We start from the raw sequence: 15868 nt of genomic DNA, 5'->3' as shown, positions 1-15868 counted from the left end.
TAAATTCACACGCCAGCCATAATGACATCTTGACTTCGTCCCGTCTCTGCCTCTCCATTTAACAACCCGCCGCCGCCAATTCCCCCATCCATCTCGCCAAGAACCCATTCTACAAGATAGCTTTCATCTACAAGCTCCTCAATCCTCTTATAATGCCGTTCCGTATAGGACACCAGCGTATCCAGAATCTCTTTCATGGACTGGGGCTTATATTTATTCCGACCACCAGCTTGGTCCCTTGGCACCGCACGGCGATGGCTGGCTAAGTCGATGAATATCGAAGGTGGGTAGGATTTTGACAGCGCGTAAAGAATGCGCTGCGCTATGGGCGCAGTTCTAGCATTGGTGTTCCAGTCTCGAACACGCAGGAGGAGCGAGTAGAGATTATCTTTGTCGAGGGATTGGAGAACGGTATCGATGTCTGGATTCCCAGTAAGGCTCTCCTTTTCTCGTTCTGCGCAACTTGTAGTTTGTGATCCATTCAGAGCGGCGGTGAACAGGGATAGGAGTCGAGCGGGGTGGTTTAATTGTAGTGCGAGAGTAATAGCCTCTCGGTAAGCTCCAGCATGTATGTAGTTCTGAAGTTGCTGGTCCTGCTCAATCCGCTCGGTACTGGCATTTACCGCCGCCGACAGTGTGGCGGAAGTGGTGTCCTTCCAGAAGGTGACGACTGAGTCGGCTCCGCCAGATATTAAAGCGAAGCCGAGATTATTATCGGTCGATTTATCAATCGAGGATGTGGACGGTGTTGCTAATGCCCAGACGCGATCCTCGTGGTTATCAAGAGTTGTTTCTATTTCTCCGCTGTACGGGGACCAAATCTTGACTAGGCCATCAGCTCCGGCTGATGCGACTAAAGGATGCATCTGGATGGCACCACGTGAGGATATGTCTTCGTTTTCATCATCAATTAGTGGCGGGGGTAGCCAGAGCAGCTTCAGAACACTGTTGGTATGTCCTTCAAAAGTCAGGAGGCAGCTGTAATCTGAAAGACTCCAGAGCTTGATAGTCTTGTCGGCCGAGCCGGTTGCGACGACACCTCGACTAGTACTAGTTCCTGAATCTGAAGTTATGACTGGAGTATCTCTGGGACCGAATCGGATAGACCAGACGCCTCGCTTGTGGCCACGTAGGATCCCTAGAACGGAGCCGTCTTCTACGGACCATATTTTCGCAGTGCGATCTTGGGAAGCAGAGGCAAAAAGGGTAGAAGAATAATTGACATCAAGCGCATTGATATCTTTGTCGTGTGCTTTCCGCGTGTATAACGCCTTCGGTGCACTGGGTTTGTGACCGTCGGACGCTGATATTTTAGATGTATCCCATCGTTTGAGAGTGCGGTCTTGAGATCCAGTGAAAAGGAAAGGGGGTGGATGGTTCAGTGGATCTTTGTAAGCGGGAGAGCTGGGTGGAGGTTGGGACCGGGGAAATGCAATAGCACCCAATGACTCTGCATGGCCAGTAAGAGTCGCAAAGCAGGTGAAAGATGATGATTCGGAATCGATACGCCATAACCGTGCCGTATTATCTTTAGCACCCGTCGCCAGCCAACAACCTGACCAGTCGACATCCAGGCAGATAATAATATCATCATGCCCTTCTAGGTGAGTGACTTCCGCACCAAAATAATTTTGCTCTTCCCTGGACTGAGAATCCGTAGCATGCTCCTTGTTTGTGGATACAATTCTAATATATTCAGTGTTGGTTGCCAACGCCACCAGGGATCGATCGCGGCCAATGCAAGCCAAGTCGATAACTTCGTCATCGTTTCCAGAAATTCGGCGTATTATAGGTAGGGGCTCGATTTTCATGCCGGGCTTTAACGACAGAAGGGGCTCGATGGAATGCAGTCTCAAAGTTTGATCCGCATGGATCGTCATGATCCAGGGCAAATTTGCAGAGTATTCGCATGCAATTATGGCTTCTTGTTCATGGCCGGGATCTTGGTCTCTTATGACTTCACTGCCCCTGTTTGGGTCCCATATTCTCAAACGGCCATTTTCTCCGCCAGTGTAGCAGAGCGATTCATCCGACAGAAAACCTGCTGCTTCAACACTCTCAAGCGCCGGAATGATCCTTCGGGTTTTCCAAGTTCTAGCATCCCACATAATCAAGGTTTTATCGCGACTTGCGGATAAAAGCGCATTCTCAGAAGGCGAAAAGGACAGGCTGCGCACAACAGAAACGTGCGACTCGAGAGACGCGATGCTGCTTCTCCTGTGAAGATCCCATATTAGAATTTTACCATCTTCACTACCAGAGGCAAGGCGGAATCCCACAGCGGGGGGCCCACGATCTCCATTTCTGTGGCGATCGCTGGCATATGAGGATTTCGATCCTGTACTCTTCTTATTTCTGGAAGGTCCGTCGGCAGCATTGGATCCTGCTGCCTCGAAAAAGGATAGGGCAGATATTACCCCTCCATGGCCATGGAAAGTATGTGTAGCAAATCCCCGTCGTATATCCCATATTTTTATTGACCCATCTGAGCTTCCTGTAGCCAAAAGGGTTCCCGTCGCATCAATGGCCGAAGTTACTACAGGAGACGTATGGGGTTTAAGGGTTCTGAGGAGCTCCGCTTGTATTGAAGGAGAGGGTTCCTCCAATTGCGTCAGCGAGTAAATCCGCATCGACAACGATCGCGAGCATATTGCTAGGTGAGATGCTGACGGGGTTACTAGATACAATGTTAGCAATGGATTCAAACGGGGGTTTCAACCGGGAGAGCATACTTGATATGCTTGTAACCACAGCTCCATCCTATATTGTAACGGTTTTCATTTGTCAGTGAGATCCATTTAAGTCAGAATATCTGCCACTAACTTACTCCCTCAATCGTCGCCAATTGCCCGCCGGCCCTTAGATCTGTAATCACGACATCTTCGCCAACACATGTCACCAAGTGCCGGCCGCTTGCGTCGAGCGAAATACTTCCACCTGTGTAAATGGGACGAATGGTATTTGCTACTTCGAAGGTCGTTTTAATATTGATTTTCGACATTGTGGGGGGCTAGCTGATACAATAAAATTTTATATCAACATTGCTAGGGACTTCTCGAAGAACAATCCGGCTATTACTGCAAAATTTTAGTCTGAGAACAGTATGTTCCGCTATATATAAGGAATTCTGCAGTCGGTCAAAATAAAAAAGTTATCGCGGCTAAAAACTAGGTTGGCGCCATGCGGTTAGACGCCACAGCCGCGCTGAAATGTCCCGTCCGCACATTGGACATGGACATGGACATGGACATACATTATAACGCCAGCACTTTCAAGTCGCAGCTGTTCCGATGTAGCGTCTAAGGCTATACAATACATTTGCTGTTGCTAGGGGGTTTCTCTATGTGGGGTCTAGATATCGCTGCTCTGTCGCCGTGTACTCACTGCCATCATGGGGAGGCAACCCTACATGAACTTGCTTGCCCTGGTATGTTCTTCTGGTGTTCCTTAATGTTCTCGAGGCATGCTCTTATAATTTCGAAGTCCATACTATCGTGTTATCTCAGCTCAAATTTCTCGGAGATTCTGCCCATTTATTGCGCGGTATTTCGTGAGAAATTCTTTTTCTCCCTATAATTTCCTGCATGCATGTTTGACAAACCAGTTCGATGCATATAAGTTTGTTTTGTCTAGATAATTCGTATTGTACACCTCACAGCCATTACATGTTTGTGCCCTGCTTTGCTAATACTCATAATAGGGGCGATCCCCTTATGAGGCACCAGAAACTCCTCCTCAGGGTTATGTTGCTGGAGAACGACGCACTGAAGACAGTGTCAATGCCGATGGCTACGTTCAGGAGTATGATGTCCGCGGCCATCCTGTCAATCTTAGTTCAAAAGCGCTAGCTAGGCAACTTCGGAGGGCGAAAAATGACATTTTGTCTACCATGGGAATTGTTGTTAGTGGCGAGGACGGCACCTTGGGAATATCAAAAGAACGGCAACGGATGAATCTTCTGTCAACGGAAAATGACTATGGCCTTGCTCTGGCGACACTAGACCAGGTTGCGATGTTCTTTTCATCGTGGTGGACAACATCGCTCGCCGCCCGTATTCAGGTATGACCATAGCGCTTTTTTTGTGGAGATTGTAATACTTACAAGGAATACCCAGACATTTAAACGGTATACCCATGTCCCATTTCTACAAATCATACGCACAGAACGGAGTGAAGTCGGACTTTTTGGGTTCTACGGCGCTGGTATCCCAGCTTGGACAGTTTCGTTCATAGTCTCAGTTTGCCGAAATCACTTTCTAGAACCTGCTTTCGACTACATTCACGTCAAGGTTTCCGTACTGTTTGACAATAAGGCCTATAAATTCGCCATCCACCATATATTTAATGGTCTCCAATTAAGGTATTTGCTTACTCTTTATCAATAGTTTGTGTATAGTTTGCTAAAATTTCGCAGCTGCAAATTGGCCCTTTTTGTCGTCCTTGGACAAACTTATATGTTTTCGTTACTTCAATCACTTCACATACTACCGCCGCTTGCGGTTCCAACACTTCGCTCACTCCTTCCATTTGGCCCTACCTCATTAATCCAATTTCCACCGCTCCCAGCAAGATTGTCACTAGCTGGTATCGGAAATTTTGGGGTTAAACTACTTACCGCCCCATTTGCAGTGCTGTATATGTATGTTTATCTTCGGCCTATAATAGAGTCCAGAATTTACCGTATCATCCGACGGAAACTCCCCAAACCAGACCATCCAGATATCCTGTCTCTTCGTGTCGCAGCGGAAAGTGGCCTTATCGAGTGGACAGCTCCATCGTTCGGAAGGCGGTCTGATGAGGAATATCGTCGTAGCGACCTTACAATTGGTGAGGAATTCAAATATGAATTACGCATCTTCAGAAATTGGATTTTGGGTATTTTTGGTTTGCAAGTCGATAGGCCGTCTGATACAGGGGATAGAGGACGATTGACACCCCATTCTCTCCAGAATAGACTCGAACAACTTAGCCGTGATTTCAATACGAGCACGGCTCCTCTCCGAGAAGAAATAATCCAACACGGCGAAGTCTTAGTGAACTCAGTGCAAGCACGGGGTGGACAGCTTTTAAGCGGTCAAATCGAAGGAGCTCGGCCAAGATCCCCGACTCCGGATGCCGCAGCGCAAGAGCAATTTGGCACGAACCAGATCTTATCCGGTGATGGGCAACGTATGTCACAATCACCCTTCCAGCTTGCAGAAGACTACTTCGACCAGGACGATCCATCTCAAGGTAGGCCAGGAATGGAAGAAGCGTTCAGGATGGACCCTTCTGCATCACCCCAAGGGCCCAATGACCACGGCCTTGAAGTATCTCATCGCCATCACTTCCATTCACGTTCCAATACTTTATTCTCCCATCCTTCAACCCCAGAATCGTCCCCCCTGGCCTCACCCCGTGTCAGAGCATCACTGGTGCATCAAAACTCCGACGTAATAACTATGCAACTCGAACTTCTACGGAGCAATCACAACTCCCCGTCTCACGCCCGAACAAATTATGACAATGATTCTATGATCGCTGGCTCTGAGACAACAACAGGACTCACCCCGAGCGAAGTTGATCGTATAGTATCCGAAAGTCTGGACGCGCTTCAATTAGGTCGTGATCCAGCCCGATCTGAAAGCCTTCACCTCCCCGATCAGCCATGGGATCAAACCATGCTCCTACAACAACAAGCAGCTTTAGTAGAACTCAGCTCCACACTCAATCCAGCAAGCTTGGAAAACCACGAGCAAGAACCATCCGCGCGCCCTACTACCCCTACCGCCCCCCAAGAACCTCCAGGCACCCTCGAGCCACTCCTAGAAATCCCCGAATCACCCTCCGCCAGGACCCACCGTGCCGAACCCACCGCGGCCCTCGTAAATGACGAAAACCGGAACACCTCACGGCCTCCCTCGGCACAGCCAGCACGCCGTTCCCGCCCCGGACGTCCCCTTTTCCCTGACCACCGTGTAACAATCCTTTCCTCACTCCCCGTCGACTCCCTTTCCTCCCACCTTGCTTCCCTCCTAACCTCCGCGTTCTTCTACCCTCTTGAATCCATGTACCTACGCAACTTCGCAACGCAGTTTTTGACGACTCCGTCATTGCTTGCGCCGCTACCCGTCGGTGCTAGTGCTATTAGTGCAATGACGCTAGGTTTGAGGAGTGATGTGCGGGATATATTCGGGTGGTGTGGAGGAGGATCGAGAAGTGATATGCTCGCATACTTGGCAAAGATGGGCCTTGTAGTGGGCATGGAGGCGTTGGTCAGTGTGGCGGTATGGGGCATGGGAACTGCAGTGACAGTTATGCTTGGGACGAGGAAGTTTGGGTGGGGGAATTTGTAGAAATTTGGCGTATGGACAGATCGTTGGATGGATGGATGGATGGATTGGGGCGTTTGATCTATTTTTTTTAAATGTGACGGTAGATACCAAAATTTTTATATTTTGAGGATTACCCATCGCAATCAAGGGATAGTCATTATTGGGACAATTGGCTATTGATATTCAAATTTGAGATATCATACATAAATATATATAGGTATATCCAAACCCGAATTCAGTTTTAGTCGCGTTTCCTTTTTTTATTGAACTCAGAACCTACCATCATCAGCGGAAATATCATTTCATACAGAAGGTCCTGAAAGTGAATTTGACGCAAAGTGTATTAAAAGGTAAATATACATAAAATTAGGTCGTAAAAAGGAAAGGGTTCCTTCCCAACTTCCCACATGCCAGGGATTCCTAACGAACGCAGTCTCATAGAGCACCACCTACATAGGAAACCTTTACGACTTCACCTTTCCCATCCCTTTCCCATCCGCACCCGCCCTCCTCCTCTCCCAAACCATCAAATAACCTTCGCGCGTGAAAAGCGTCTCACTCTCCGTTCTCTTCACCCATAAGTCTTGGATTTCCAACCACTCAGGGCCTCTGTGCTGCTGCGCATGTGCACGCTCATTTTCCACACTCATAGCCTTATCGTACAACTGCACGAGCCAAGAGACCTTATCATTGCCTGCGCCCGCACCTGCTGTCATCGCTGTTGAGCCAGTCACGCCGGCTTTATTAGCGTTAGTGCCACTGGATGTAGGGCCAGAGCTGGAGCTTTCGCTGTTACCGCCAACGCCGGGTGCAGTGACTGTTGCGTCAAGGATGACGTTTGCGACTAGATCGTACAGTATAGGTTCGCCGGCTGAGCACACGGATGGATTCGGTTCGACATAAGGGGACATGTCGAGGGAACGCGGAGAAGGGAAAGTGACAATTGTCGGGTTGCGTTCAGAGACGAATTTGTTTTTGCTGAAGCGTTTGATGTGGAAGAGGAGGTAGGGGGGGAGAGGGTGGAGGAGTCGGTGGCGAACACGGTGGGAGAGCTTTTCCGACGCGACGAGGCCGTTGTATTTGTTTAGAAGAGTTGTAAGTGGTATTTGTGGGATGATGGATTCGGCATTTGTGGATTGGAAAAGTGGTGTGGGAGGGAGGTCAAGCGTTAATATGAGGAAAGGTGTTGTTTGCGAGGTTGTTTCGCTAGATTCGGAGAAGACGAGGCGCGCGTTGGCTGCGTCAGAGCGGGCTGTTATAGCTTGGCTTTCGATACGGAGATGGCCTTGGAAGGCGGAGTGGATTACACTGGTTGGGGTTGGAGAGGGCTTTTTGGAGCCACCTAGGCTAAGGTGGAGGTTGTTTAGGAACCAGGAGAGAAAGTCGACAGGATCGGATTGTTGGGTGAGGGTGAAACGCTTCGATGAGCGTAGGGCAACTTCTTGAAGTAGCTCGTGTGGTGAAACGTGAGATTTGAATGCGCGCGGATTCCACAACTTGCGTACTAGGATGCCGAAGCGCAGAGGGAGTTGGGGAGTTCCGGGCATCGGAAACTGGTGAAGAAGGAAAAAATTCCTAATGGGACGGACGTGTGACAGGACTTGAACAATGACGTTTAGGTAGTCATTGGATTTGATATTATTCATTCCGACGAATCCTATAGCGTGTCGGTTCTTGTCAGTCCTGCACCCAATATCACTGCGGAACAGAGTCAGATGTACCTGGTCTGTATCGTTTACCTGCCAAATCCCAAGCATCAATAACCGCCTTATCAAGCTTAGCAACTTCCTCCTTTTTATACTGAGGATCAACCACATATTTAATATCATCCAAGCTTCTGCTCTTAACCTCATACCCCTCCGGTAGCACATACACCTTCTTCGTCTCCATATTCACAAAGACATGATGTCCAACGTCGAGCGCATGGAAATAGGCATGCGACTTGGGCCCACGGCCCTGATAGTATTTCCCACACACAAGACAGGCGTAGACATTGATATTCGACAGCGAAACTGAACATTGCTTCTCGAAATCGAAATCAAGTACCGATCGCTGTATTGTATCTAAGTAGAGGTCACTGTAACCCTCCGCGGGCGCGGTCTGGCGAGCAGGCGCGGAAATGGCCGATTCCTCTCCCGCTTCCTCTTCATCGGAATCGAGAGCTCCGTGAATAGAGCCCTCCTCGATCTCTTCCTCCTCTTGATCTGCTGCTGCTAAAATATCCTTTCCATTGCGTTCATCGTCTTCCCATCGTCGTTCGCCAAGCGGACTGCGACTGCGATGTTGATGTTGTAGTCGCTGCTCGTCCTCTGGGTCTTCCACCCGCGCGCGTTTTGAGGTTGGAGAGTTAATTGGTGATGAACCCTCCAATGATGTCTCAGCAGGTCTTTTGGCCATTGTGTACGTTGTCTGATAAGCCGGAAATTGATGTTGTTTGGACAAAAAGTTATCGAATTTGATGTCGGAACATTTGTCTGCTGGGCGCTCTGGTGATGCAAACAGAGCAAACATGCCCAAACTATCAAACCAAATCAACATGGGACAACATGTCGTTATAATTTTACGGATATGATACACACGAACAACTTAAAACCAATGGACCATGATGGTGGCCAAAAGCCATTCCAAAGCAGAAGTCATTAAAAGAATTGCTATGATACATCATCGCCATCCCAAGAAAAGTCAACAGACAGTCTATGCGCTCACAGCTTGTTTACTGTTATCAAACGGTACTTCTTCGATTCCATCTTTCCTCACTACTTTCACCAATACCTATAGAGAAAAGTTAAGGTCAGCGTAAGCCCATCTGGCCTTGCGCAGGATGCGGCAAGGAGGGATAACAATAACATGGACATACTCCTTTGAAGTCAATTGGTAACCTCCGCTTTAATTCATCTGTGCACATCTCGAGAAGCTTCAAGCCTTGTTCTAATGTGATATCTGGGTGGTGGTGCTTATCGAGGATCGATAGGCAGTAGTATCTAATGTCCTGTTAGATAATATTCTAGAGCAAGAATGCACCGTCTTCATTCACTTCCCCATCAGCAGCAAGTTCGGAGATAGAGATAGACATACTGGGCATAGCCATGTGCAGCATACGGTACCGGAGCGAGTGCCGCTAGGTAGTCGAGCCAGTACAGACTGGGTTTTTCCGTGATGGGATCCACACCGCCCAGCAGGAGGTTTACAGTGTAGGGTCGTCTTGATCGTAGACTACGGGCAAGCTCCCCTCGTACGAAGCTTGCCACAGCGGATGGACTGAGTTCAGCTTCATTTCTCATGGAGTACAGTTGGACATTTGCTTGGATGTATTCGGCGAATTGGACTATATGTGGCAGACAATTAGATAAATAATTCCCTTCTCGTGAAGATGAGCAGAACTGATGTACCGGTGTCCCCAGCTTCTCCCGAAAATGCCATGATAGTATGTTTGCTCAGCTCCCTGGTCTTATCATCAGAAGCTTTAAGAATGGTGGCTCCTCTCATAGCAGCTTTAGAGGCCGCAATGAGAGTAAAGTCCTTGCCAGTAATTCCAAGTAGAACCTCCCTAGGTATAGGTTAGCCATGCAAATTAGCTGAGTCGATGTCTGTTGAGAGTGAACCCACATGATGCTGCGATAACCTCTGCTGTGTTCAGAAAATGAAGAAACAAGTCCAAGGCCCACGGAATGGGCAAATGACTACTATGCTGTTCTGTTCTATTGTCTGGGTATCTGGGTATCAGGGTATCTGATGTTCTTTGAACTTACGAGGTGAAGCTTGGACTGGAGACACGCGTGAGCTTGGGGCCTTGACCATACCCGATCAGGAAAGGCTGGGCCAGTAGGGATGCAAACAGCGCAAACTCTGCTACGGAAAAAAAGTTTCCAAAAATTTATGTCGGAGAACTAGTTCGAATGGCGGTGTTTTAAGGTATCCGCAACAGCTCCTCATTCGATTTTCTAGCCCTGTAACTATTCGACAGGGCAGTATATAGGAGCCAGGCTTTTGCCATGTCCTCTTTCTTTACGCTACCGGCATCCCAACGCAAGCGGAAGAGAGATGATGGTGTTGCTGCTCCTGCCTCAAAGAAGAGGGGAGCGTTAGCAAAAAGTGGCGGGAAGGGTACGCAAGATGCTGGCCAGCGAGACACGAGAAACCAAAGAGATGAGTCGATATCTGGAAGCGAGTCTGATGGTGATGACTTGCCCCAAAGTGAAATCTCAATTGAGGAGGAGGGTTCAGAGGAAGAGTCAGAAAACGAAACTGCCGCAGATCGGAGGTTGAGACTCGCGGAGAGATATCTGGAAAATATAAGAGAGGAGGTTGATGAGATTGGCTTTGACGCTGCTGAAATTGACCGGGACTTGATTGCGGAGAGACTAAAAGAGGATGTGGTATGTTTTAAAGCTATCAGTAGCAGAACAAACTATCTACTCAATATCTGCCAGTTGCTCATATTTTCAATGGGTGTAGGATGAATCGAAGGGCCGGATATATCGACAAATCAGCTCTCAGTTATCTTTTTCCACAGCGTCACATTCCTTTTTCCGTGCAGATACGCAAAGTACCACTGCGATTGCGGTACATTCACCTTTCGTCTATACAGTTTCCAAAGACAAGACCCTCATAAAATGGGAGCTAGCGACCCCATACCCTAACCCCCCAACAGAGCAAAACGCTCAGATAAAAAACGGAGAACCAACGAGAACCAAGCGGCCTCAACGGAAAAAACCAAAGAAGATCAAATCCATTCGGGGGCTACAGCAAACCGACGAAGGGGGTGAGCCTCAGGGCCACATCGGAAATATCCTCACAGTGGCCGTGTCTCCGTCAGGCGACTTTGTAGCAACTGGAGGCACAGACCGACGCATAGTCATATGGGACTCGGCGACACTCACCCCTCTGAAAACCTTCAATCAACACCGCGACTCCGTGAGCGGGCTATCATTTACGCGACGAATCTCCTCATCTAGCTCCGGCGAACAACTTTTCTCCTCCTCCTTCGATCGCACCATCAAAACATGGTCCCTCAGCCCTGGCGCGCATGCCTACGTAGAAACCCTATTCGGTCACCAGGACCACGTCATTGCTGTTGACTCCATGGCGCTAGACCAGTGTGTCAGCGTTGGTGCCCGCGACCGCACCGCACGGTTATGGAAGGTTGTTGACGAAACACAACTCGTCTTCCGTGGTGGCAACTCAAAGGGCAGCTCGTATGTTGAGGGTTCAATTGATTGCGTGGCGGTATTGCCGCCTGCACATTTTGTCACCGGCTCAGACTCGGGAGCCATCTCGCTCTGGTCGATATATAAGAAGAAGCCACTCTACACGATCCATCAGGCCCACGGGGTCGACCCTGTACCACCCCTCGATGAACTATCGTCTGAGTTGGACCCTGTAGTTGCAAAGAACAATACGCGGAACATGTCGCCCAACCCCCGGTGGATAACCGCTCTCACAACTCTGCCGGGAACAGATATTGTCTTAAGTGGAAGCTGGGACGGATGGATCCGCGCCTGGAAAATTTCAGAAGACAAGAGAGTGATCACGCCACTAGGACCAGTCGGCTGCCCATCTCAATCACCATCACAACCCAACGTCAATGGGACAGATCTAATCAGTAACGGTAATGACAACATGGACCTTGAAGTCGCTACATCCACATCTGATGAACACGGTCCTCATCCAAATCCATTCCTAAGGGGCATTGTTAACGGAATTGGCGTATTCGAACGATCAGCTCCTGACAATGCCCCAGCCAATGCTTTCAAAATGAAATCGAAGAAGGGCAAATCTAACTCCTCATCCCCAAAAGACCTAATCCAGGGGCAGGAGCAGAAAGGTATCTGCATCGTTGCCGCCCTGGGAAAAGAACATCGACTTGGTCGGTGGAAGTATCCTACCGACAATGGTGAGAATGGCAAATATGGTAATGGAACTCGGCTGGGGGGAAGGAATGGGGCAGTGGTTTTCGAGGTGCCGTTTTTGCGGAGAACGGAGGAGGGGGGCGCCTGAAATAGAGGCAAAGTCGTCGGTTGTTGTTTGTCAGTTTGAATAGAGGTATGTAAAGGGGTATAGAAGTAGGATCTTCGAACGAACGAAGGCTAGGATTACCATCATGTTTTTAGTTATGTCCTTGTACATGTAATTACAACCGCGTGGGCGTGCTATTTATTTTTCTTCTGTTTCTTTTCCGAAAAATGGTTTCTGCAATGTTGTTGTTGCCAGTGCGTGCACGGTACAAATAGACGTTCGCGCATAAAATATCAAAAATACCCCTCGCTTCACTTATTGTCGTATGCTGTTTTCTCTTGAGGTTTCCATTCCTATTTCTCTATCTCCATCTTTACTCCCATTCGTCTTACAGACGGTTCTGCCTATGACTTGAGTTCAATGACCGTACCAAAACCCATTAAAAAAATGGATTGTGTCCATTGGAAATCCGGTTATGTCCTCTCCAGTATCAAGAAAAAAGAGGCAGAACAATCTCGGATAGCAAGATCAAATAGTTATCCTAACTATCATTAAAAACTTATATCAATAGAATATACGGGACAACTTAATAAGTTGCCAAAAGGAAAAGAAGAAAGAAAAAGAAAAGAAAAAAGTCCGATATCTATACCTATTCCTGGCTTTCTTGGACTCCTTGCTAAACCTGAAAAGCACTTGTTGTACGTTTTGTATGGATGTAATAAGTATGCTCCGGAAACGCCCCCTACATCCCAGACACCTCATTATTGTCTTTTGGTAACCTAGACCTTTTTGCATAAATCAAACGCTTTTTAGTGCTTCCAATTGAAAAGAAACGACGGCGCCAATACTTTGAAAAAAAAGGAAAAAATGGGAAATGTAATAGGATAGGATAGGGGCATGGGGGAAATGGGATGTTTAGGTAATTATATGTAGATATTAAAAAGACAGCCATCTGGTGTGGGGAAGGGAAATCAGTCGGAAAATTGGCGGGTTGTAAAATGATGTCACAAAGAGAGGCATTCTATAGAAAACAACAAAATATGTGTGCAAGAAAAAGTAAAGGCACCCTGGGATATTGAATTGCCTGGCGAGAGAGGGTCGTTGTGTTGCGGATTCATTTAGCACTCCTGGGAGGATTGGCGAGGAGTTCATGGGAAATAGTTGGCGCTTGTGGTCGACATATTACTGGCTTAAGAGGGGAGGATGTCGTAAAGTATAGTGCTGACGGACCAGAGAGGTTAGAACGGCCAAGGAATAAAGGAGTAGAACTTGTCCATGCCATCATTTGAATTGCAAAGAGTACATTGCAGTGAAATCATGACACGACAATACCAACTCGAAAATATCGCAAGTATGGCGGTCTACCCAATGGGCTTTTCTCTGTAGAGGATAGAGCTCGCAGGTACATCGACTCAGCGAACGAGAGCAAAGAGTTTGGTTGAGTCATATGTATCCCGCTTCCCCGTTACTTGAAGAGACGCATATGATTCATTATATCCTTTACCCGGCTAGAGTATAAAGATATGCCAGGCAAGGGCAGTAAAATGATGTATGGTTGCGAGTAGAGAGGCTCAGTTAGAAATCTCCGGGGCCCGGCCTTGGTGACGACCTCGGCGCTGGCTTGGTCGTATCCGGCCTGGCCGTGAGCCTCTCCTTCTGCTGCTTATGGGGGCGACAGGAACGTCGGAATCATCATCGAGAGGTTCTGGGCTATGCACGTTTGAGCCCGACGCGCGAACACGATCCAATGCATTTGAAAAGGAAAAACCTTCTTCACAATGCTCGTCATCATCGCTATCACTAACTGACGTCCTTGGGCTAGCGTTTGTTGCGCGGTACCGGAGACGAGTAGGATGATCGATAGAAGCGGACGATATCTCGCACCGTCGCTGAACCGCCCTCGTTGGCGCTCGTACCGGATCATCGTCATCATCATCACCATCATCACCATCATCTATCATCCCCTCTGTTTCCCCATCATCATTATTGCCATCATCATGATCCTCGTCGTCGTCATCATCACCATCACCAAAAGATGTAGTTTGCCGGATACGAGACCGAAGAGCTCTAGACCCTACATGCGCTTCTAGGTCGCTCTCAGAGTCCGATACGATGGTAGTTGCGCCAACAACAGTTGAGTGATCTGTTTCTATGCCTTCGTCTATTGTGCCATCATCAATAAAGTCAGACATCTCCGAATCATGTAAATCTTCATCCTCGCTGTGATCGGTGCTCCTATGCATTACAGATGATCCGTCGCTTGTCTGGCGAAATCCGGGATGGTAATGGTGATGGTAGTACATGTGATATTGTAACTCAGGGTCAAGTTCGTTCCATGCTATACCATCCGTATCGATTGATGAAAATCCGTCCTCGACGTCATCGATTTCATCTGTCATTGAAATAGAGTCATCGTCATCGGAAAAATCACTGTCCGAAAGCCCATCCATCATATACCCACAATGTAGACATCCCCCGTCTTCGAGCTCCCAGGCACAATGAGGACACCTAGTAACACCATCTGCGATATCGTTGATCGGCTCATTCAAGGGTAGAGGACATTTGAAGCAGCCTTGAAATAGGCCGCCATTTACTGGGTCAGTACTCGACTTGTCCGATTCCATTTTCTCGGTCTCCGCGCGTTTGTTCAAGAGATGTTCCTTTGTGGTTCCATCGTTTTCAAGCAGTTCCGCTCGGGTGATAAATGTGTGGACAATTTCACGGATCTAGTAAAGGGTACCGTTAGATAAGGAACTGGGAAGGAATGATAAACCGATGAGGCCCTACCAGATAGGCTGGAGCAGGTTGGGCTGAGACAGAAGCTCGACAGTCTGGACAAGTTTTTTTCCGTTGGTGGCTCACAAACCATTGTGTCAGACACTGCAGCGGGTTAGCTAGAAATTCCATAGGATAGGCAGGAGTTTTGCTCACACTGTAACAAAATGTATGGCCGCATGCTAGGGTGAATGGTTCGTAAAGCAGTTTGACACAAACTCCGCAGTATATCAGAGCTCTTATATCACCAACATGACCTTGCACGGTTCGGAGAAGCTTAAACAGGATTATATTGTTAGTCATGATAGTAAATGATCCTGTGAGTCTATTTCACTCACTCCTGATGTGTCAGTTGTGAGCGAGGAGCCAGGATTCGTAGATGCGGCACCGAGGCCAATGGTTGATGGGGCTGACATCACGCCTCTATTACGTTCCCGGTGCCCGTTTGGCAGACCAACACACGGGTATGGATTAGGTATTGAGCAGCAAGAGGATTATCTTTGGTGTTGGATAGGTAGACACTCAAAGTTTTGCGTCCTTGGGTTGACGGACAAGGTTCTGCGAGACAACAAAAGTTTGAGGGCGTAATACCTTTTTGCCCCTAGAAAGACAGTGGACATGTCAGAAGAAGATGCTAACCAGCGTTGAATCGTGCCAACAGCGGCCTGATTAAAATTATATTTCTCATGAGAATGTAGCGAGCCGGAGGACGTCACCGCGTCGTCGTGGGGTGATATTATTAGGCCACTAGGGCAAAAGAGCTCAATCACCACCAGCGCCATGGTGGTATAGAGGGTACGAATCACCCAACCCAATCCCCCCAA

General features: G+C 48.1%; 5 protein-coding genes across 5 annotated transcripts; 2 read left to right on the top strand and 3 right to left on the bottom strand.

Moving 5' to 3' along the window:
• Window positions 1-5: 5 nt before the first annotated feature.
• On the bottom strand, window positions 6-3001 carry HCBG_00080 (U3 small nucleolar RNA-associated protein; the record flags this gene model as incomplete). The annotated part of the gene is made up of 3 exons (XM_045427130.1): window positions 6-2653; window positions 2679-2760; window positions 2828-3001. The coding sequence occupies 3 exons, from the start codon at window positions 2999-3001 to the stop codon at window positions 6-8; spliced, it is 2904 nt and encodes a 967-aa protein (XP_045291105.1).
• A 390-nt stretch (window positions 3002-3391) lies between these two features.
• Window positions 3392-6525, top strand: HCBG_00079 (uncharacterized protein; the record flags this gene model as incomplete). Its single annotated transcript, XM_045427129.1, has 4 exons — window positions 3392-3427; window positions 3701-4060; window positions 4116-4360; window positions 4415-6525. 4 exons carry the CDS (start codon window positions 3392-3394, stop codon window positions 6333-6335), a joined length of 2562 nt encoding a protein of 853 aa, XP_045291104.1.
• A 253-nt stretch (window positions 6526-6778) lies between these two features.
• Window positions 6779-9996, bottom strand: HCBG_00078 (proteasome component C11; the record flags this gene model as incomplete). The annotated part of the gene is made up of 7 exons (XM_045427128.1): window positions 6779-7971; window positions 8036-8800; window positions 9032-9086; window positions 9172-9295; window positions 9390-9639; window positions 9704-9861; window positions 9921-9996. The coding sequence occupies 6 exons, from the start codon at window positions 9732-9734 to the stop codon at window positions 6779-6781; spliced, it is 2418 nt and encodes an 805-aa protein (XP_045291103.1).
• Window positions 9997-10297: 301 nt separating this feature from the next.
• On the top strand, window positions 10298-12582 carry HCBG_00077 (ribosomal RNA-processing protein; the record flags this gene model as incomplete). Its single annotated transcript, XM_045427127.1, has 2 exons — window positions 10298-10690; window positions 10770-12582. The coding sequence occupies 2 exons, from the start codon at window positions 10307-10309 to the stop codon at window positions 12309-12311; spliced, it is 1926 nt and encodes a 641-aa protein (XP_045291102.1).
• A 1258-nt stretch (window positions 12583-13840) lies between these two features.
• HCBG_00076 (uncharacterized protein) lies at window positions 13841-15540 on the bottom strand (the record flags this gene model as incomplete). Its single annotated transcript, XM_045427126.1, has 4 exons — window positions 13841-14995; window positions 15057-15149; window positions 15201-15320; window positions 15383-15540. The coding sequence occupies 4 exons, from the start codon at window positions 15458-15460 to the stop codon at window positions 13841-13843; spliced, it is 1446 nt and encodes a 481-aa protein (XP_045291101.1).
• Between the last annotated feature and the right edge of the window lie 328 nt (window positions 15541-15868).

Source organism: Histoplasma capsulatum, assembly GCF_000150115.1.
Source record: "Histoplasma capsulatum G186AR genomic scaffold supercont2.1, whole genome shotgun sequence".
Classification (NCBI taxonomy): Eukaryota; Fungi; Ascomycota; class Eurotiomycetes; order Onygenales; family Ajellomycetaceae; genus Histoplasma; species Histoplasma capsulatum.
This window is presented reverse-complemented; position numbering and strand designations above follow the sequence as displayed.